The sequence below is a fragment of the Schistosoma mansoni genome, chromosome 4, assembly GCF_000237925.1.
Source record: "Schistosoma mansoni strain Puerto Rico chromosome 4, complete genome".
In the NCBI taxonomy this organism is placed as follows: Eukaryota; Metazoa; Platyhelminthes; class Trematoda; order Strigeidida; family Schistosomatidae; genus Schistosoma; species Schistosoma mansoni.
Genome location: NC_031498.1, coordinates 11,662,615 through 11,686,352, shown reverse-complemented (window position 1 = coordinate 11,686,352; position 23,738 = coordinate 11,662,615). Strand labels below are relative to the sequence as shown.

The 23,738-nt window shown below is 30.6% G+C and overlaps 1 protein-coding gene across 1 annotated transcript in view; it reads right to left on the bottom strand.

The window, feature by feature from the left end:
• Nucleotides 1-23,738, bottom strand: part of Smp_135610 (putative cadherin) — a gene marked incomplete at its 5' end in the record, with an annotated part of 145,620 nt that overhangs the window by 15,866 nt on the left and 106,016 nt on the right. Inside the window, 6 exons of the mRNA XM_018796826.1 lie at nucleotides 136-627; nucleotides 5,582-6,115; nucleotides 6,899-7,255; nucleotides 10,357-10,398; nucleotides 10,842-11,195; nucleotides 11,774-12,063. Coding sequence (XP_018651928.1) covers nucleotides 136-627; nucleotides 5,582-6,115; nucleotides 6,899-7,255; nucleotides 10,357-10,398; nucleotides 10,842-11,195; nucleotides 11,774-12,063 — 2,069 coding nt within the window. The remainder of the gene's footprint in view (nucleotides 1-135; nucleotides 628-5,581; nucleotides 6,116-6,898; nucleotides 7,256-10,356; nucleotides 10,399-10,841; nucleotides 11,196-11,773; nucleotides 12,064-23,738) is intronic.

Below are 23,738 nucleotides of genomic sequence, written 5' to 3'. Positions count from 1 at the left end.
GCATACACAGGTCGAGTGTTATGCTTCATATTTTAATGAAGACTGAAATCTACTAACTATGAGACAATATAATTCAATTGTTCAAACACAGGTAAGAAAATGGAATAGAATAAATTTTAAAATAAACTAATTAACCTGTGGTGTACAAACATCATGGACAGCTTCAATTTCTCCCCCGAATTCCACAGATAAACTATCAGCTATTCCACTGATAGCTTGAGCGATTTTAGATGGTTTGATAAATTCTCTTTCTTTAGGATCATATACTGCGATTAGTATATCTACAGCTCTATCAATACTACGTTTATTACGATGTGAATTCATAAATGCATTTTTCCGATGATAAACAATAGAAGGTGAAGATGATAAAGAATTAAGACGATTTGGAAAATCTGTTTCTTGCACAGAAAGAATATAAACATTCTCATCTTGTGATGAATTATTCTTTGGTGATAGGACTGTTGAACTGGATGGTGAAAAATAGGATGAACTTGACTTTAAAAGTAGATTAGATAAATGATTTTGTAATAGAGTATTATAATTTTCCATATAAAATAAATTTGGTAGTAGATTTGAAATTCGAATTACCAGCGATGAGTCGAGCATTTCTTCAGTTATGGCTATCACCTGAAATGATAAATTCGAAGAAAAAGCAACAAAAAATATTGCAAAGCTTTTATTAAAACAAGAAAAACATTTGATAAATATATTATGGAAACGAAGTTAATCAGAATCGAGAGTAAAACTTTTAGACTTTTGTGTGAAACTCGAATGTCAAACTTACACTACTCATAGAGTTTATAGTAGTTGGGATTACCATCACAGAGTGAAAATAATAGTGTTAAATGTATTAAATGCTCATTTGTGACCATGTACATTGTATGTAACAAGCGAATCGGCACTACTTCTAAATCCAAACCTAAACAGTTTATCCTGAAACAAGCTTTAATCTAGTGGGACTATATTTTATAGACAAACTGGTCAGATAGCACCACTTGCGTTTTCACGCGAAATCCACCGATTTATTTGACTAAAGAGAATTTCCGCATTTTAACTTATGTCAATTTGTAATGAAACTTATAACTTTAAACTACTAATACTTACCCTAATCAAGAGCAGTATGGGAATTCTTAAAAACTCATCCAGGTCTTTTTAAAGGTTCGAGAAGCAAGGATAATCTGTCCATAAAGACGAATTTCAATGTCTGTTTCTTCAGTTTACTAGCAAATTAACATGCAAACGACTTTAATAGATTCACTCAATGTGTAAAATCTGTTTACACTTAATAATATCATTTAATTCTTTCCCAAAACGCTATCTTTTACAAAAGCTATCATCTGATTGGTTAAGAACTGACGTGTCCCTATACTATAGTATACTCTAACCAAACATTCGACTAAAAGCTTTAAAAAAAGAATGTAAATACTTATCGTCTAACTCTCATTTGATTTAGTCTTATCAACATTTAAAGAAAGAGAGGTCCTTCATGAATAAACAACGAGAAATAGCCTTATATAATTAGCAGATCGATTAACAATAGATCGAAAACGAGTGAAAGGTTTGTTCTAGTAAGATTGTTGCGGCTGAAAATCATAAGCGATCATATTATGAATAAACCCTGTTCTATATAAATATACCAATGCATTACAATCGAAGTGAATAGATGAATTATGGCATTTAAAACTAATTATCGAGTGAGTCAAGCTTTTGGTATCATTTAGTACTTAACAAAAAAATTATTGGTATAGAGGTTTTGTGGAGACTGTTAAATATTTATAAATTAAATCACTGACTGATCTTAGTTAGACCAAAACTGAGAACTAAGAAGAACTGGACAGCTGTCTCGTCCTAGTAAGAGACTCCTAAGAGGCAAGCATCCACGATGCCGCCACCGAGGTCGAATTCAAAACCAACTTAGTTCCGCAAAAGAATGCTAGACTTCTAGATTAATGACTCGGAACTAGTACGTGAGTTAGTCTTCGAAAACACAGACACTTAGTACGGTCAGGAGAAAAAGTGTAAACAGAAATTCGACACATACATTTGATATCTATGCTATTCAAATCCAACAATAAGGTTTGGTTCGTTTTCAAATATTTTTTAGTAGTATGATATATACTAGTCCAGTAGAGTAGCATTAGAGCTATGATTAGTTAGAAAACTATTTTTTTGGCTAACATTAACTATGGAACCTAAATGAACAACAATTTGTGTTCCGATCGTTTCAAAATATTTCATTCAGTGAAAGCGAATAAACTTTATCAAAATATATTAAAAGCAATAAATGACTATGTCGAAAGCGAAACAAACTCAGTGTAATAATTAATGTAACCAACTCAATATCTGAAAACAGATATCTATGGTACTTTTATGTGAACGCTAGTAATACTATTAGTCTCCCAAAACTAAAGTAGGTAGGAAGAAGGGAGTGAGTGAAGTTCACCAATCAAAAAGGCCAACGCTTCATGAAACAAATAAAAAAACTGAAGGGAAAATTAGTGATATATTCATCGACAAACTTCGCTTTTAAGATCATTTAGATATACATAATTTTTAACTGTTCGTTTGATGACTATATATGATGAGCACTGTAATTTACAGTAAGACATGCTGCTTTTATAATTCTTATCAGAATATTTTTTAAAAAAATCTATTCAAACAATCTTGTACAATTACTGAGGAAAATTAAGTGTATCAACGCAACCTAGGACTATGAATATGTATCCAGTTTCATATAGTTGTTTGCTCATTTTCAATTGATTATACATTATATATGGTTAACATTGAATTTTTCAAATAAGATTCACATTCTGCTGTTAAACGTAACCGTGAAATACCACAGTAATTTCATTTGGGAGCAAAACTTCCAGCTTCATTAGCCCCTGTAATGCTGGTTTAAAAAACAGTATAATACAGACAATTTTGAATGGTCGAATAATATTCTTGCTCACAACATCAGCACTGTAACTGTATGTAACAAATAATATGAAACAAATCCTAGTTAATACTGAACATATACATTTTATATGGAAAATGAAAGTTGAAATAAATCGAATCATTATCGTCGTCATTAGCACTGTTCAACAAATATCAGCACTCCAACAGAGAATAATGCAATGTAGGTAAATGCGCAAAAGACGATATCGCTATTTAACCTAATTTCATAATAACATAACAATTATATAAATGATTTGTTTTGTAAATGATGGTGTAAAAGTGAAGTGCACCCAACCATGTTGACATTTATAATTAACTGTAAACATATAAACCAGTTTCTACATTCTTCATCTATCAGTTCAACTGATTAGTCAGTCAAAATAGACTATATATATATAACTGCACAGCAGTACCTCACAGATACACAGATAAATAAATAATAATATGTAGTAAAGGATGAATAAAATAACTAATTTCAATGTTCAACATAATGAATGACTAATTAGAAATTAGTAAATCAGATAAGAATTATAACATTTTACGTGAATTAAAAATAAAATCCTGAAAAAAAACTCCGAACGCGATAAATAACAAAATAGGTAACTAGTTGTTTATTTTATTCCTCTTTTAAAAAAAGAAAAAGGAAATAACAACTAATCAGATAGACTAGAGTCTTGGAATATCTGAATCTAATAAATACAGGAAAAACAACACTTGTCCATTGCATTGTAAGTATGGTTTGGTAAAACGAATAATTTGTAAAGAACTGATAAAATAGATAAAAGGTCAACCTCTATGATAAGCGTTTTCCAAAATCCAATTTGTTTTTAAAAAAAATAATCCGTATTATATTAATGCCTTTCATTCTTGCGTCTATAGAAGACGAACAGATTGATGATTTACCATAGAATTTTATGTGACCAATAAATTATTTTTATTCTAGTCAGTAACTTGTGCAGATGAGATAATGCACGTAGTAAGCATGTACAGATGCCTGTCAATGACTTATGTATATCGGCAAGTAATAATAATAAAAGCCGATGAGTCGATATCAAGACTGATATATAATGTAACTCATTTACAAAGTACATGTTTATGTATTGAGCATAAAATCAGAAATTTTGTGTATCTGTCTGTCCGGAGAACCGGTGATACAACTAAGCTGACTAAACTGAACTAAATTGAGTTAAAGAAGAACTTGTAAGTAATTAAACCATCGAGCCATCATCTAACAGTACCAATCGATAATTCATCATCACTCGCCACATTGTTACAATGAAGATCAATAATACCCAACTAGCAAAACCAGAGAAGGGCTTGAAATTATGACTTACTGTTTGAAAGTCATCACTTCAGATAACAATAGTAATAAAAATCTTCATGATAATTGATCAAATTGACCATTAAGATGTTGAGATATATTTTTTAAACTTATTATTGATAGAATCATTGAAATTCTTAATTTATGAATCTTTTTCTTTGAGGAACACATTAAAAAACACATACATCAGTAAAAAAATTTATCGAAAAAGTAAAAATGTTAAATTAGAATGTTAAACACGCAAACTTTTAGATTACTTGTAAAACTATGAAAAATTATATATATGTATACTTATTATATAATACTTATATACATTTACAACCAACTTCATATCGAAAATTGAATCAGCTATTGACGTAGCCTTTGTGGGCTATAAAAAACACAAAAAGAAATCCATGAGGTAAAAAAAAAAGCAAAGCAAAGGAAGTAAAAGAGAAAGAAGGGAAATTAATGATGAAGAAACTAATCAACCAACCAACGATCTAACTATATCAATAGAGTTATAAATAAATTTATAGGGATTAATAAAGTGGATTAATCTAAGTAGAAAAGGGCATAAGTAAGACGATGATGATCTTGAAGAGATTGATTTGTTGAAGCGTGATAAACCTATCGATGTGCAAGAACAATATGTCAATCAAACTTCTTATATTAGATTTTAATGAAAATGAAATATTTATTTTATTTATTTTATAGAAAAAGATACGTTGGGTATTTAACATTAAATATCAGTCAAATTACTTAATAAGAAACAGAATCCAGAGAGAAATTTATACAAGATTGTATAACAAATTTAGAATAGAGAGTAAACTGAAAATAAATAATTTTGGACAAAAAATTAAGGTACGTAGATATCGATGAAAGTCAATTAGTTTATCTGAATGATATATTTTAATAGTATGATGCAAATAGATTTTATTAAATCAGAAATATTACTGGTGAGAGTATTTGTGCAGATGATTATCCGTTTTATGCTGAAATAGTACAGAACTTGTCAGATTCTTAGAAACTGAATAATGATGTGAATTGGAGGACTATTGAAAGTCAAAAACAGAAGCTAACAGTTTTCCCATATGATTACAAAAGTAAAGTAATGCTCCCTTTTTACACCCTGTAAAGATAACCTAACAAAAAGAACTTCAATCTACTAGTTGGTTAGTAAATCGATCACATTGCAGTAGTAGTTGCCATGGAATGTTTATAGACGAAAAAATGAAAGCGATAATAAGGATTAATTTTTATGTACATGATCGCATTAAACTACAAAATGTGTACACGTATAGAGAAACAAAATCATTTTGTTGAATACATATGACAACTTACTTTAATATGCATTGTTGCTTCAGAAGTAAGTGTACCATTTGTAACACGTACACGCAATGGATAATTACCAGAGTCAAGATAAATTAGTGAATTATGAAATTGATTCAATATAGGTTTACGTGAAGTTGATGTATCATATAGATTAGAGCGACTTGTATCGGGATTAGAAGATATTTTCATGGCAGGACGTATAGTTCCATCATATTGGTCAACAGAGAATAAATTTGACATGGATGTGTTATCCTTTAATAATTCAAAAAACAATCGATCATGTGCTGTACGATCTTTTACTGTTATACGACATATAGTTTTATCAGAAATTTGCTCAGACATATCTTGTTTCGAAGATGATTCATGAAAATAATTGGTATTCCAATCATATAAACTACGATAATAAATTAATGTCGAATTTGTATTGACAATCTCTGGCGGTAGATTAGACATTCGGATGATGCGAACAGTGACTGTAGTTGTTGTATGTAATGCCGTTAAACCATTATCATTGACTCGGATCACTAAACTTTGACTACCAACCTATGATGTAAAAGAAAGTATTCTTATGTAAATTTCAAATTAGTATAAAAAAAATTATACATAATCCGTCGTAATAAGCAAATAGTCCGCGTACATATACCAGGTACATAAAAGAACATGAAATAAACGCTTTTACAGAGAGAGCTTTAAGAATATCAATAATCGCTGAGTATTCACATTAGGTGTGTTGAATAGTATCATTATAGTATTGAGAAAGAAGAGTTACCAATGTAGTTTGTAGATAAATGTTTCGCAAATTAAATTATCATAGATTAAGGGATATTTTTAAGTAGAACAATGGCAAGTGAGTAAACCAACAAAGTCTTTATTGTTGCATAAAACTATCAACATTTATTTATTATCGAGGATCTAAGTTACATAACACCTAATTTTCTTGAACTGTGTAAACTATAGAAGTATTTCAAGTAAATCTTTTCATAGAATAATTCTTTAAATTATTAAAGGTAATTCATGAATTTAAAGCCAAATGTAAACATTAGGTTAAGCAGCTTTGCGAGATTTACTACAAGGATGAAACAAATATTAAAAGTTCCTCGGTTTTCGATTGTTCTCTAACCAATGTCAATTCAAATATATAGGAAAGGTTGGATTCAAAGATTACTAAGAAATTATTTGAAACTATAATAGGTAAGAAATATGTGTAGTCGTCAATTGTTGTTTTTATGAATGTATGATAGGCGTTGGGAAAATGAAATTATTACAACTTAATAAAGCTCAAGGAAAAATTACCAATAGTTCCATTTATAATTATTATTAACTTACAGGTAATTTGTCAATAGCATAGAGTAAACATTCTCCTCTACTAAAATCTGTCTGATTGTTGAAATGATCATTTTTATTTGAATTCGATGTATGAATTCTCATTTCTGTAGATCGAACAGAAAATAGACTGGTACTGCTACTACTACCAGTAGTAGAAGTGATAAGTGATGTAGCGCTTGATCTTGATGATGATAATGAATCATGTAGAGTAGTTTGGATAATACCAGAATTCGCTAAGTGACATGTAAATGGACCAGAATTTGGATGAGCATCAGAATCTGTCAATTTTAGCCGACCAATGAGAACATTACCACTACTACCGGTAGAAGTAGACTGACAATTATTTTCATATGAACTCTATAATACACAAAATAGAAATAAACAAAGCTTGAAATTTGATGGGAAACTACGAAAGCGTGTAAAGGTTCATGGGTTAGATACCTCTCTACTTTCACAAATTATGTAATCAAAACATCATCCTTGAATGCATATATATATATATATATATATATATATATATATATATATATATAAGGAGAGAGAATTGGGTTTTGTAATACATAAATATACCAATTCCGACAACTACTTCATAGTGCACATTCGTATATTCTAGAATTTGATTTCACAAATATATGTCTTCTACAATTAACTACTTTATATTTTCTCACAATTAAAATAAATTAGTTTTGGACACAATTGCATATAAACACCGACACACATATAAATACATATTTTTCACAAAAGTGGTTAGTTAAAATCACTTGGAAACAATCGAAACATGTTTAATTAAAAAAAAAATTACAGGATAACGAGAGAATGGCCACACTTATACACATAGCATGTCAGTTACTTTTTGTTCGTTGAAAAAAATAATAACAATCTCAAATGTTAATTAAAGAGAGGGGAAAATACGCCAAAGAATAACAATCATATAACATAAAATATGTTACAGAATTGAGGTATTCTAACGAATGATATATGTATGTACTTAATGAAATTAATGGTCAAATCATATAATGCTAATTGGTAATACTTAATAGAAACATAATAGTGGCCGGCCAGTTTAGTGAATATCACACAGTGGAGGATGAAAGTCATTAGTGTATGCTAAGCTGGAGTTTGAATTAAAAATTTCAGCATGAATGAAAATAGTCCCATTTGGTTGACGGATGTGATTACAAAGATGTAAGATGTTATTTATACCTATTCACTGAAATACAATTTTAAAAGTAAAACATGTTCTTCAGACACTAAGAACAACTTTCAGATGGTTGATAACATTATGATAATCATGTTGATTAATGAAGATGAGGTATCTCTATATCAGTGAGTATTAATGAAGCAGATAGAGAACTGTTAACACTACAATGAAGCGGTAATCAGAACAAACAGAAATTCAAGTATACATAATGATTAGTCAATAAATATTTCTAAAAAGTTTAAATAGAAACACTTTTAGTAAATAAAATGTCGACATCATAGAACTAAAAGATCTTTTAGTACAGCAAACAAAGTATATTGTTAAGTGATGGTATTTACGTTTTTATAAAGGGCTAGCTATGAGGTGTATAATCCAGATGTTCTGTTGGAAATTCACTGTCTGTAAAGTTAAAGAAATTGGAAATGAGACAGTAACTCACCGAAGATATTGAGCAATACAATATATTACTAAAATTCAAAAATATTCGCCCCATTGGATTTTAAGTCAGTGAATTAAAATGCATTATGCTCAGCATGACATCTAAAGATCTTAGGCCCGATCTCGTGTATGCACTGATGAGAAGTTTTAGGATGAAAAAAACTATTTAATAACCTCAAGCTTCCTTCAAAAAGTTCTTCATCTGATATCTATTTACGATATTAACTTTCGTTTAAGTTTTACGAAATTTCCAACATTGGAAAACCCTACTTAACTATATCGTGATAAGAAAATAATTGAACAAATCACGAAGTTGACCAATCTATTTAACCATATGACTGAATGGAAATATCGATAAGAAGGTTAAAAGTTGTCCAAGAGATGAAGATTTGGTGAAGATTATCAACAACAGAAAATAATGGAGTTAAATATGTAAAATGAAAAACTATTGATTCAGATATGATGCACTTTCTTCACTGTAAAGATATATTAATACTTTTTCCTAATTAACAAACGCACTACTTTTATGGATACATACATAATGATTATTTATATGTGGGCGTGTGTGGTATTTAATGAGATTACGAGATATTCAATTGATTGAATAGTGATAAAATGGTTGAAATTTTTTTTAATACATGAACAAAAATGCATCAAAAGACTGTTATAAGGGTATATATATATACGAATTTTTCTTTCAAGAATAATTATTATTATTCACTGTATCCAAAGGATGACAGTCAAATAGGATTTTCTGATAGAATATATGAATTTTGGCTAGCAATAAAATCCAGGACGAGCGTTTTACCTTATTTGGAACTCAAACCCAGTAACCTTTGCTTTAAACTCTTAAAATGGGACAATCCAAACACTTTCTAATGGTGAATGATATAAACAATTAGGAATGCATGAATCACAGTTGCTGTTTTTCTGTTATGGTGAACATTACTTAGTCATATTAAAATATAAATCAAGAACGAAACTTGTCCTCATTTCACTAACCCGAATAGAACATGAGAGAAAAGTGGACAGAAAAAAGAGAAAGAGAAGAGAATAAAGCGTACAGTTTTATCACAGCTCTACTTTTTGTATTCTAATTTCAAATCGAAGAAAATTACAACAGTTGTTCACAATGATAAATATCATACACGGAATAAAAAAATACTTACTAGAGCCCATTATGAAAAGGTCATTAACATAACTTTCATTATTAATTATTTGACAATGGTTATTCAAATGAAATAGACTATAACCTGTTTCTTTCATTGTTCAGTGGTGATGAAGAGTATAACAGTAACTTACAAAAAAACAACACTACATTACTTTAAACAGGATGAAATTTATTCATATACTGAATAAACATTGGTAAGTAATCAATCATTTGGAGTGCAGAGAGTGATAAGAAGTATAAAATAATACTTTTATGAAACTCTCGGAGAGTACTTTGAAATAACTTACAGTCTAAATTCCATTTTATCAGAATAGTTACGACGGAATGGAGAAATACAAGTTAAATAATATATATGCACATATGTTTATTCTCTGTGCAATTACAGTCTATTGAGAAAGACAAAGATAATGTTGTGTTTTTTTGTTCTAAGTCATTTGGCAAGCATAACAATCAAAACATTTCGATTCCGTGGTGATTGTATAGACTGAGATCACAAAATCAAAATTCAGCTTTCATCATTTTAAAATTGGTTAACGTGCAGTGCAAATGAAAAATAATCATTAAATACAGATACATTTAATCGAAATGTATTTATCATTTAGAAAAAAACTTCTTAGAAAACATAACACCAACAAATCGATAACTTACTTGCTTCTCAGAACATGCACTTATATTACCGGAACGATCAACCTAAATGTTCATCACAACGGAAAATACAGGAAACAGTTGAGATCAGTTAAAATTTCATTTTTTTTGGAAAAAATATTATTCGAGAATTATAAAAAACTATCAAACATAAAAAGTAAATTATCAGTATAGAAGGGATGAGGAAATGGATTTACATAGTTTACATCACCGACTGATGTTAGTTAGGTAACCATTGAAAGCTAATAAGTAATGGATAGCTATTTCGTTTTAATATGGGACTCCTTTTCAGTGCATATTCAAGACCGTATGAGAGTTCGCGTTGCTAAGGAGTCTCATAGTAGGTCATAACAGCTTTCCATTGCTTCGTAGCTGTCAATGGTTGTGTAAATAACATAAGCCCGTGATACGAATTATATATATATATATATACTGATAAAATTTTTGATCATTTAAATAAAGGTTTGAAAAAACTCAAAATAACTTACTTCAACATAAAATTCATAGTTAGACTTTTCAAATGTCGGTGCACAATCATTGATATCCAATATTTGTATGTAAACTAATGTTAGGCTAGACAAAGGATTTGGTTTTCCATGATCTTCAACTTGTACAACTAACCAATAACCACTGACTACTTCACGATCAGGTTGAAAGATTAGTATTAATCGGCCAGATTCTGAATCTAAACTAAAACGTGTCTTAGCTTCAGCAACGGTTAAAAATTCTATGTTTTCTGAATCCTGATGATAGGTTTTAAATAAATTAGAGAAATCAATATTTCCGCTCAGATGAAAGCTTACTCGACCGTTATCACCGCTATCTGGATCGATTGCATTCAACTATAATAAACAGTAGTAAACAGGAAGTATGATATTAAATTGAATTGAAAGCACAATTTATGGATAAGCAAAGAGACTGCGCTTCTTAGACTATATAAAATAAACTGAAAAATGATCAATACGTACTAATAAAGTAAGATCGAATTAAATGTACGAAATAGCTGTTTAAAAATTAGTGTTGATGCAACCAAGGATTTCCAGTGTTAATCAAAAGTGACGTTAATCTCAAGTAATTCAATAAAGCGTTGGCCCAATGATTAAAAATATCTTACTTTTAGTCATTAAATAGCGGATCCCAGCACCGCTACACCTACTTTGATTTAGACAACCGAGTAGAACCATTAACCTTAAGTTAACAGTGTGGCAAATACATGAAACTGTACTTGACTAGTAAGTTACTCAGAAGTATATCTGATCACAAACATTTTTATCATACGGAACTTGTTATATTATTTTTAGAAAAATATCGAAAATTTATAATCAAAAAGGTAGTAATTGTAAAACCCCAATCTAAAACATTACCTACCACTCCGTATTATTGTAAGAAAAAACTTATCACATTTTCTCACAAAACTTACCTTGCCAACAACAGTACCATTACGACTATTCTCCACTACACTGAATGCATAATAATATTCATAAAAATTTGAATCAACAGTTGCCAGATCATCGAGGTTATTCAAACCAATATTTTCTGGAATACGTTGTCTACCCAAAAATTGTGGCTGATTATCATTGGCATCGTCCACATGAACAGTTAACACAGCTGTACTACTCAATGGAGGCTGACCACGATCACGTGCTTCGATAGTTAAAAAGTATGCTGATGTTTGTTCATAATCCAATGGTTTCTGCAGCCATAAATCACCTATTAGGAAAAATGAATACAAGTGAGACAACAATAAATTAACAGAGAGAGACAGAAAGGGTGATAACCTTTATAGAATAAAATGAAAGGTAAGCAGAATGAATACTGATATTATCATAACATTTTATTGAAAGGAAACTTGAAACAAAATACAAAAGGTTTCAAAAATCAAACCCGAAGTGACCATTTTTATTTAATTAGTATTTTTTCTAAACGAATCAACCGAGAAAATTTCATCAATAAGTAGAAAGGCATGAAAAATGGAGAGATACGTAGGGAGAGTAAGAGTATGAGAGAGAATCTGGAAAAGAAAACTTCACCACACTTTTCTTAAACAGATCAAAATCAAAATCAACAAAGTAATTCATTCACATGTAAAAAAACACAGATGGACTATTGGGTAGATTAGGCAGAAACAGTGTGTTCACTTGAAAGTAACAGCTTTGCATATATATATATATATATATATATATATATATATATATATATATATATATATATATATATATATATATATATATATATAGACGATATTGTGTTACTATGAATAAAATGAAACAGGGAAGTAGTTAAGTTTATGTCGTTGCTGGAAAAAATTCTCATAGTTCTATGATGCAATACAATCTACCTATAGAGTTTTTTTTGTTTTTTGTGTCAGAGTTTTTTTTGTTTTTTGTGTCACATACAGGGTGAAAAAGAGATGGAAAGACAAGATAACAGATAAGTAACAAAGAATATATAGGTTTACGTACGATTCCAGGATATAGCGTAATTAATTTGTTGTGAAACGTATTCATTAAAATAAATCTATTCAGTGTTCCATGTAAAGTAAATCAGTGAAAAAAAAATCAATTTCTTAAGTATGTAGGAACATAAGAAAAGTCACCCATAGAATCGATTTAATCAGGAGAGAAATAGTTTAATGGTCGGAATACTAAATATCTTCGTAAGTTTAGATTTGATTTGGCCTATCTTAGTTTCAGAATCAGAAAACATAACTCAAAGGTGAGTTCACGAGTGTGACTTGACCAAGCATAAGTTACAATACTCAGCAGCTCTATAATTTTCTTTGTAACACAAAAATGTTAGTCGAATAAACCCACATGATTACTGAGCAACTTAATCCGTTTTTTCTTCTGAATGTAGGTTTTGCGGACAAAATTTAATGAGCATAAAACAGAGCTCAACATTTATTTTGTGTGTATTCGTACTGGTAACTCCCAGTCCATTATTTCAAATCAATCGATGACATTTGAACTTGTAGAGAAAATTAATGGAAATATTGACTGAATTACAATGATAAAAATTTAGTAATGAAAAACTTTTAACAGTGGATTTCAACTCAGTGGTTTGACTTAAAAATTGTCATACACATAAGACTTGGGGATTTTATATAAATGAATTATACAATGATTTTTATTAAGCCTTGATAAGTCGCTAAACATGATATAATATATGTGGAAATCATCAATTAATGTGCTTCGAAAACCAATAAATGAAGTGAATAATAATTTTTTTTTACTTATAAATGATAAAGTGATTTATTTAGAGTGTATTAAGTGACAATGTACATGTATGTGGATGTGTGTTCGGAAAAAGATAGAAATATTACCTGGTACATTGTGGCCCACCCATATGATTATCACTAATCTTAATCACATTGAAAGTCTATTTGTAAATTTAATAAGTGCATATTTTAACTTGGACCTGTATAAATAAATTCTAAAGTACTTTAATTAATGAACTGCTTACGTATTCGTCTACTTATCACTTAGGATGGTGGTCAAATCATCAATAATTCTTTAGTCCATGCAGTAACTTTGTGTAAAGACACACGGATCTGTAATTATTATTACTAAAGCGTGTTATGAAGGTTATTGAATATCATAGTATAAATCATGGGATAATCTTAGCCAACCATTGAAAACTAGAAAGCACTAGGTGACTGTCTTGTCCTACTATGAGGCTCCTCATGGGAAAGACTTCTAGTGAAGCCATGTCTGTGCATTTACAAGGACTCTCATGTTGTGACATAACACCTATACAATGCTTGCTGGTCCTCAGTGGTTGTCTAACTAAAGTCAGTTCATGGTGAAAACGATGAAATGTAGATTAAATAATGCAAAACGAGTTAATAAACACCCGGGTAATAACTAGTCTGATTTATTGACAGAAAAAGTACATTCATAACAACGAAGAAAAAAGAACATGACGTAAAAAATATATACACCTAATGTTATAATATTTGACAAATCTACTTAATCATTGTAACAAAAATGAAAAATGCAAGACAAGAAAAATACGTTTCCATTTTGTTTCGTTTACTACTTTGTCAATTTGAAAGAAAAAAATAGCATTAATCTAAAATGGCAGTACATACTGTCCAATGTTTCTTCACTTTACATATATATAAACGGTACATACTACACATCTATATGTGCTTTAGTTAATTGTCAAATAATATTTAAGTGTTATTAATAAGACGATCCTGGTTACAACATAGAAAGTAAAAAAAAAACCAAGCTATCTTTTTACAGATGTCATCCATCTGGACAAGATAGCGGTAATTAAGTAAGTAGTTGGATAATACAGCTTTGCATGAACAAAGAAAATCACTATGTAAGCTGAACAAGCAAGCAAACAAGTAAATGAAATGAATTAGCGCTCGAAAACACAAATAAACTATTTTAAGATACGATTTTAACGCCAACATCTTAGTCGGATTTTGACAGACCTAACACAAATCTATAAAGTATTCAGCTTGAATTTTCTGCGTATTTTTTTCGCTTTTATAAAAATGTAAAAATAGTATGAAACAGGTAAAATAAAAAAACCAGGACAACTTTTTGCAGCAACTGGCCAAAAATAGTGTGTTATAATCATTTTATGAAGATTAAATGCTTAGTTTGAGGATATTTAAGCTGACTAAATAAAAGGTAAACTGATATGAAACGGAGGTAGGCACTAACACACACACAAACTGACTTTTAAAGAAAGCAATATTTGATACGAAGAAAAACTGACATTATTGAATAACTAAAATAAACACATCAAATAATAATTAGCCAAAAGTACTTAGTCTCCTGATAAAAGTTCGTTTTACTTTTCAAACAAATACTTTTAACAGAAGAGGGTTTTTGTGGAGTGCGCATCCACGATTCCGCCTCGCGAGATTCGAACCCAGGACCCATCAGTCCCACACTAAGACGGCTGTCCAGTGGGTCCTGGTTTTCCATGGTGGTCTACCTTCAATTGACCCATGATTTCAACTATAAAAAACACTTTTAAGAACAGTTTTCTAGACGAACCACAAAGGATTCCCAATTTTAAGGTATATTTAATGATTTTCCAAAATGACTGGAGTGTTTTCATAAATCAACATATCAAAGGTGGAGAACTATTAAAAGCAAAGAAATCTTAAGACAACTGTTTCTTCTTAGTTTGGGGGACTTTTATATGATGGACAAAATATATTAGATTACTGGAGTCCTCACACAATACCACAGATATTTCTAGCTTCAGTCAATTAATTAGATAGCGTAACTATTATCCACCGTCAAAATAAAACCAAAGAACACTTCATTAGACCAAATGATAAAACTTTGATCCTTATATATGATCTTTAACACCAATACACCTATTAATCAAACACTTTGTGCGGTGAAAAAATAAACGATATAGATTAATTTAGCGATTAAACGAGACTGTATTTAGAGCAAAACTACTCTTACTATAATTAAACAGATAATGATAATAAATTATATCTACACATGAAAGTGATTATGTCTAGAACTTGATAAAATCACAGTTATCCACCAAATCAGTAGACAGACATATATACATTGGCAAGCACACACATACGGACCTAAGTTGGACGTTACTAAATATATTTCGACTAAAAACAGTTAGATTACTAATGAAAGACGAAAAATGCATTTATATGGCACTGTTTAAGGGTAGTTTCCGCACGAATTGCCTGATTAAGGGGACTGTATACGCTGTAAGGTCTAGCGGTTTTTGACTCCACTTCATGTAGGGTGGTGGTGAGACAATCTACTACAGTAGTCTCAAATTAATAGATAAAGCTGTCCAGTGTTTTATGGATTTCAATAGTTCTCCACTTAATGTCAGTCTGTGGTTAAAATCGCCGTAAATGTTAACAAGTCAGTCAGCTACAACGTAGGACCAGGCACATATATGCATCGGTCCAAGTTGCCATACCTCGTTAGCACAACAAGATCAACACCGGATTCATAGAAATAGTTAATTTAGTGGTTGTAGTATATAAAAGATAGGTTGTATATAAGGATATAGTATAGGAATGAAGAACGTTATGAAGCAATTTAATCTCAAGGTTTAAGGGAAGACAAAGAGTGTATACACCTACGCCATTGTGATCGATTCTGAGCCATGTCACCTAGAGTCTCCAACCATTGGTTACGATAGTCACGTGGACCCCAACCAGGTAGTCTGCATCTGTCAACATGGCTCAGACTGGAAGTTAGTGACTTCAAGCACTGATGCCACGTTTTGGTTTGGCCGCCCCTAACTCTTTTCCAACCATCCCCTACACTAGTCAGCATAGCGCGTCGTGGTAATCGGTGTTCAGGCATACGTAACACATGGCCTAACCATCTCAGTCGATGAAGATTCATGGCCTCATCAACTGATTTACCATCACTTCCTAATACCCTGTCTAACCTCACTATTACTTAACAAAGTTTACCTAAATAATGATATATATATATACCTAAGTAATAGTTGTGTTTTAGATAATGGTTGAGTTTCAGGTATGTTTTTCCAACGTATTCTACTGAGAAGTAGAGACCTGTGCAGCCTGATCAAATCAAGCATGAATGGAATAGTTTTCACTGATAATTATGATTATACTGAGAATGAACTGAAATTGAAAATATTGATGACCATTTGATTGAGTTTAATTTAGTAAACTAAAAGTAATGTGTGCACTGTTGGATTTAAGAGTTTTGTATAGAGTGATTAGCATGAATTATCGACAAGTCCAAAGTTAGCATATCCTCTTCTTTTCAATGGTTTTCTAGCTGATATTAGTCCTTAATGTAAACTGCCTTCATCTCTTAAAACAATTAAACATTATATACGGTCAATTTATTACCGTATTGTTACTGTCATCCTTATTACTGTGTAGGGAAAAATACAACGGAATAAGATAGAGAAAAAAAGTTTGGTTCCTATTTGCAAATAAAATATTTTAGACAAGATTGACAGATTATCAGTTATAAACAGACGGTAGATAAGTAGCGGTTAATAAAAAGTAATTCGTAAAGTTAGATAACAACACTTTCTCCAATTTAAAAGAAAACTTTTAAAATAATAGTAGATTTCAAACGGGAAGATTTTCTACTTCGTAACTAAATACAGTGGGTGATATTATGAACGATAATTATAATAGTAATAATGATAGTTATAATAATAATAATGATAATAACAATAATGATCAGAAGATGAAATGTTAATAAATGGTGTTTTTTTAGTGAAAACTATCAATAGAACTTACTGATCACCTATAATTCCCTTTACTAGACGATGAACTATCATCTTGATAAATTGTGCTGATTACTGCCACTAGTACGACAGAATGATAACTGCTACTTACTAGTTATTTAACGGCACAACACATAAATGGTTCGGTGCAACAAAGGAAATACAACGATTAGGTGAGGATTTATTTATGAACGAATCACTTTTTTCTTTAATAATGCATCTATTTTATATATTGAAAATGATATAACATTTATTGCTTGTGTAAATCCATGTAAATAGAATGGCTTTATATAAGCCCCTGAATGAATCAACAATTTCTAGTTCACTGCTTCATAATGCTGCTTTTTGCGAATTCAGACGAATAGCCCCGTTTACTAACTTACTTTTAAATAGAACAATCAACATTTCAAATAGTCTCAAACATTGATAAAAATGCGATTAGTTAAGACCATTAGTTAAAGCCAATGATGAAATTCTAACGAGATAAACTAAAATTTACTTTATCGTCCTCATATTATTGCTAATCTTGCTTTCTGAACACCGGATGTAGCAAAAAATACAACCAAGTTACAATAATCCTATGAATTTTCTAATGGATAGAAAGTGTCAAACTTATCTGAACTATAACTACAATAATCCGTTGTTTAGTGATGAAGGTCGCTCATCGTCATGAAGTATAATTTAGAAATAAATATACTGTGTAATAATCACAAATGGATGTGATTGTAATACAATTGAACTAGACCTAAAGTCTGAAAATACATTAATCCATCGGAGTATTATTGGATTATACAGCTTGAAATCGGTCACGCATAGCCTTCTTGCAAGACGTTTTTATTACGTTAGATTTATACTTCAAAGACCTCAGTGCCACAATGGAAATCATTACAGTAAGGTGAGGTGTGACATTTTAAAAGTCAACCTTGATCAACACTTTTATTTCATTGTGAGGAGGTAGCATCGTTGTATATGCCGATCATCTGATGGAAACATGTTATCTTCGTCACAACCTTGTACAATCAGCAGTACAACTTCAAACCTAAAGTTCATGCTTTTATTCTTAATGTTCTCCGAACGATCTGCATAGAATGCTAGAATCTAAATGGACAAGTGTCGCAGTCAATATAGATAGATTAGGTCATAGAGTTGTAGATAAGCTCGATTACTGCATCAAAGTAGAAACTATGGTAGTAACATTAGCCTTGAGTGTGTATGGCTAAAATCTGAGTGTATAAACTTGCGTAATTATTATAAAAAACATAAAAGTTAGATAGTCGAAAATAAAATTATATATATATATATATTATATATATATATATATATATTTATATATATATAAACTTTTTAACCCAATAATCATTGTTACAATATAATTAATCTTTTAAGGAAAACATACATAATACACATATAATCATAAATTCAAACGTTGATATGTCAATTCAAATTTTGGAAAAAAAATTGAATCAAGAGAACAAACAACGAAAAAACACAAAAGCAGGACATCCACAATAACAAAACAACACCTGGAATATTTTACGGTTTAAAAAACAAAACACAAGGAAAACAGATCGAGTGGGTGGACTTGTTTAATAGAAAAAAAACACCAAAAACATGAACTAACTGAGATGTTAAAACAGTAAGAAAAACTAATTTGGAAATCCTGCAAAAACGGATAAAGATTCACATATTGGCTTTCAACACAGTACAGTCCCCCATAAAATCCCCCTCTACTATGAGATATAGACAAGAAGCGACAACACCGTAGAGTGGTAGACTTATTATTATTTATTACTATCACTACTATTATTATTATTAACAACCTGATAAAACTGAGGAAGTAGTGATGATAGTAGCACTACCACTACTAAAACTTCAATACCATCTCATCCAACTGACATTGTTATGATAAAAGAACTGCAACAACAAAGCAAAGGCAAAATGTATCTTAACAATACCAAATAAGATTGTTTTTTTTTAAAAAAACAGTACAGTAATATACGGAAATACCCATAGAAATAGTAATAAAGTTATGAATCCTAGAGAATACGAATTCATGCAGTTAATTTATGCAAAATTAATCAAATTAAATTCAAAAAAAGATAAAAGTTTGAGGAGAAAAATATGTGAGAAGTAAGGTATATATATATTTCAATAATAAATTTAGGATCTATGCTGAATATATGCACACAGTGGATTGAATGAGATAAATGAAAAAGTAAAGGAGATAGTAAAATGTTTTTTATCTCACGGGGATTTTTAATCACTTCTATTATGCACATATAAAATAATATACTGTAACTGATGAAATTTCTAATAGAATAAATGCAAGTAATAACCATTCATTCAGTGTTATGCACTTTCTTAAGTTTGTTTTTTCTAATAATAAACTCCATAGTAAATCAAATAAATAAGCGTAAATATTGTATGCTTCTTTTTTTTTTATAGTTTTCCTATACCATGATAGAAAATTTAATTAAATTTTACACATTTCGTTTTAAATGCCAGGACTGCCAGAATGATGATGTGAGAAAAACACGAATTTATCAAGATTGAAATAATTACAACTAGTAGAAGAATCCACATTACTTCATTTCATCCCATTTAGGACTCGTCCGCTATATCCCCATGTACCTAATGTTTGTGCTCGCATCAGGACTCGAGTCCGGCATTTTTCGGTTCAAACTCCGAATACGTTATCCACTGAGTTCAGATACCTGCTAGCTTGTATAATAGGTGCCACTAGTTGAACTTTACTAGAAATACTTGTGACTACACGGGAATATTCAGGTAATCAATTCGTAGTGCATATAATCCAAAATAGATTGATCATTTGGAGTCCTTAACATTAACAACGAGAAGATTTAACTACTTACAATTTAAAAATAGTTTATATTTTAGCCAAATTAATGTATAAAGTGCGTTGGAGACAAGCACAATCTTGCAATACATTGGTACCATTTCGAAACTTGGGAATTTTTGAAATCGATGAAGTCGAATAAATATAGGTCTGAACTACCCCGATCAATTAGTTAGTTAGCATATTTATATATTCTACTGCTAGCCACATTCCATATATTCTATATCAATAGTGTCTGTCGAGGCAATCCGCACAAGATCACCTATACGGCAACGAAGACCGACCAAATTTCAGCCAAAAATATCAACAACAGGGATAATCCAAACCCTTTCAAATGGAACTAGGTCTCATGGCCGTTACACAAATGAGTGGCCAAGTGGATAGCGCGTATTGAAGCAAGGGGTACTAGATATGAGCTCCAAACAGAACATCAGCTCTGGGATGCCAGTACATACAGCTGACGAGCCCCAGGTAGGACGAGAAGAGCGTCCTGGGTTCCACTGCTAGCCACATTTCATCCATTCTATATCATATTCACATTACTTTATTACTAACAAAAGTCCATACGAAAAACAACTTGGTCGAACAAATTACAAGAGACTACTGACCAAACTGCTTACAAAAATCCTTTTACTTATGATTTTTTTTATTGCAAATATATTATAAAAAAAAAGTCCAAACTACAGATTAAGTGAAAGTCATCTGCAATCGAATTAAATCAATTATCCATATCTCTTTCAGCAAAGATATCGTTAATCATTTTCACTTGATATAATTAAATAAGATTTAGGTCAGAAGATGAACAACAGTTAATCAGCACCTGGAACCAGATCAACAATAAGTTGTTTAGTAGCAGTTTATTGTCTAATTAAAACTAAAATAAGTTTGCAAAAATTAATTCACATTTGATTTTCAATGGTGAAGGTCACTGTCATGCTATGATCACCAACCAGTGAAAAAGTGTGTTTAAATCATGTATAATTCCGGTGCGGTTCATTTGACACATTAATTACTCTCAGATATTAAATAGTTTTACATATCAATGAGTTCAAGGGCTTGAATTCAATTACAAAACAATCGTTTTAGGCATGAAAAAGTGACAATATAGAACATCTGATAGATTTTAGGGTTCAGTATAGTTTTAGGGTGTATGTAACTGATACAGAACTCATAACAGATTATTTTAAAATAAACATACCAAGTACAATTTCTGGATTAGTAGTGAAGATCATAAACTAGTACTTGTTTGAAAAGCTTGTCGCTGACAATCTCTGCACTGGATGTGCTCAGAAATTCAAGTTACTACACTTCAAACTCAACTATTTTCTTAACTGACAGTCGATGGCTTCGCGACTCAATGTTCCAGATGAGTTGCCTAGTTGGCTATGGATTATCAGTCTACTTCTCTTGCTACACATGACATTGTATATTAATACAGCTTATGATTAAATAGACATTAATTAAAACAAAGTATAATGATCTGACGCTACAGAAGTTTGAAGAAAACCTATGTGAGATGCATAGAGTTCTATTAAACCAGCTTAGATACTCAACAGAATGTTGATCTAGACATGGTAGTTTGTCCCCTTCCAACTGATCGCTTAGTAGAGAATAGTCCCATCAAAAAGTGCGAGGAATTTTCCTGAATAACTTTATATGAAGATGAAAATTGTTGATTATATCATTTGATTCGTGAACTTTTCCTGGGATATATCTTATGGTTCAACGTATACTTATTTGCACTGAATCGACTAGAATACATACTGGTTGTAGAGTTCTAGACAGTGAATCAAACAACTGCTCGTAAAAAAAGCATATCAAATTTGATTTGTATCTTAAAATAAAACTCCAAATGACAACAATGTTAAGGAGAAAAAAACTAATGAACATTGTTTAACTGCAGTCTAATAATAATAATAGTAATAATAATAATAATAGTTGCATACGTAACATAATGTTCAGCGCACATTTAGATAAAAAAAGAGGCAGCTACAAGACCAGTACGACAGAAAGAAAAACAATCTGATTATTATCAGTAAACGTAAGAGATAGAGAATAATAAAATGAAGCAAAACTGCCTTTTCCGAAAAATGGAACTACGCGAAGGTAAAAAAAAAAAAGATAGGGATTAATGAACGATGAGATAGTGAAAAGGTTATTTTACTTTTGTTTTGACACGTCTAGCAGTGAACAGGCTTTCAGTTCCACGTCTATAATCTATTTGATTTTTTATTGTCAACAATCATTTTCTCTTTTTACTTTCTACTTTTGTTGAAGAGTTGTTTTTAAACGGGTATCACGAAATCTCCATCGGATACTCAAATTTATAATAAAAAAAACATTCTTATGACAAGAGAAGAATAAAGTAATCACGAGAAGTAATCCAATAACAATAATACTAACAAAAATAATGATATTGATGATATTTGAAAGAGAAATTGGATAGTTACGTAAAGCTTGTAAAATATTACTAAATAAATTAGGGTTTAGAAACAAAGTGTATTGAGGTGAACGATGATTCTAATTATTACGCAACATCTGTTGATATTTAAAATCTCGAATCACTTTATGATGCAATCTTTTATATCCTTCTATAGACTCATATATTTATCAAACCATATATACGAATTTACGGCATAAGTGAATGATTTCGTGGAAAAGAAAAATTTCGCTGAATTCTCTTTATTTTTACATTCATCTTCCTTTATACGATACTCATTCTTCACGATAATCATTATAATTACTATTATTGTTGCGACACAACGATCCCTAAATTGTATCAGCCTGTTTAACATAAGACTTTATTTCATTTATTAAAATTCAACACCTTGATTGAGAGTTCTTCTCACTCTTAATGTATTGACCTTTCCTCAACATTACCAAAGACATGATTTTATCTTTCTTTTGGCAATTCGTACTAGATAAAATTCGATCAACCTAAAGTTTGCAGCTTTCAATGTATAACAAGTTCGAACTCAACTTTACTGTTTTGTCTGTTGCAGCAAACAAAAATGATAATTATGGATTTGTAACTGTAGAGTTTGATGAAGAAGTAATCGAAAACGACCGTTCGCCTCAATACACTTTGTTCTTGAATAATCTATGAGAATTTTCAAATTACTTATTTAGGAAGAGAAAAAAGATTGTATTATTACAGAATTATAAGATAAAAAAGAGTTATTTGGGATCTGAATAGATTACATCTATATAGTTAGTGAGTAATCAAATTAAAACGTGGAATCACTTTATGAAGGCATTGACTATTTGAACTAAAGCATGTTGGCAAGTGCAGGCG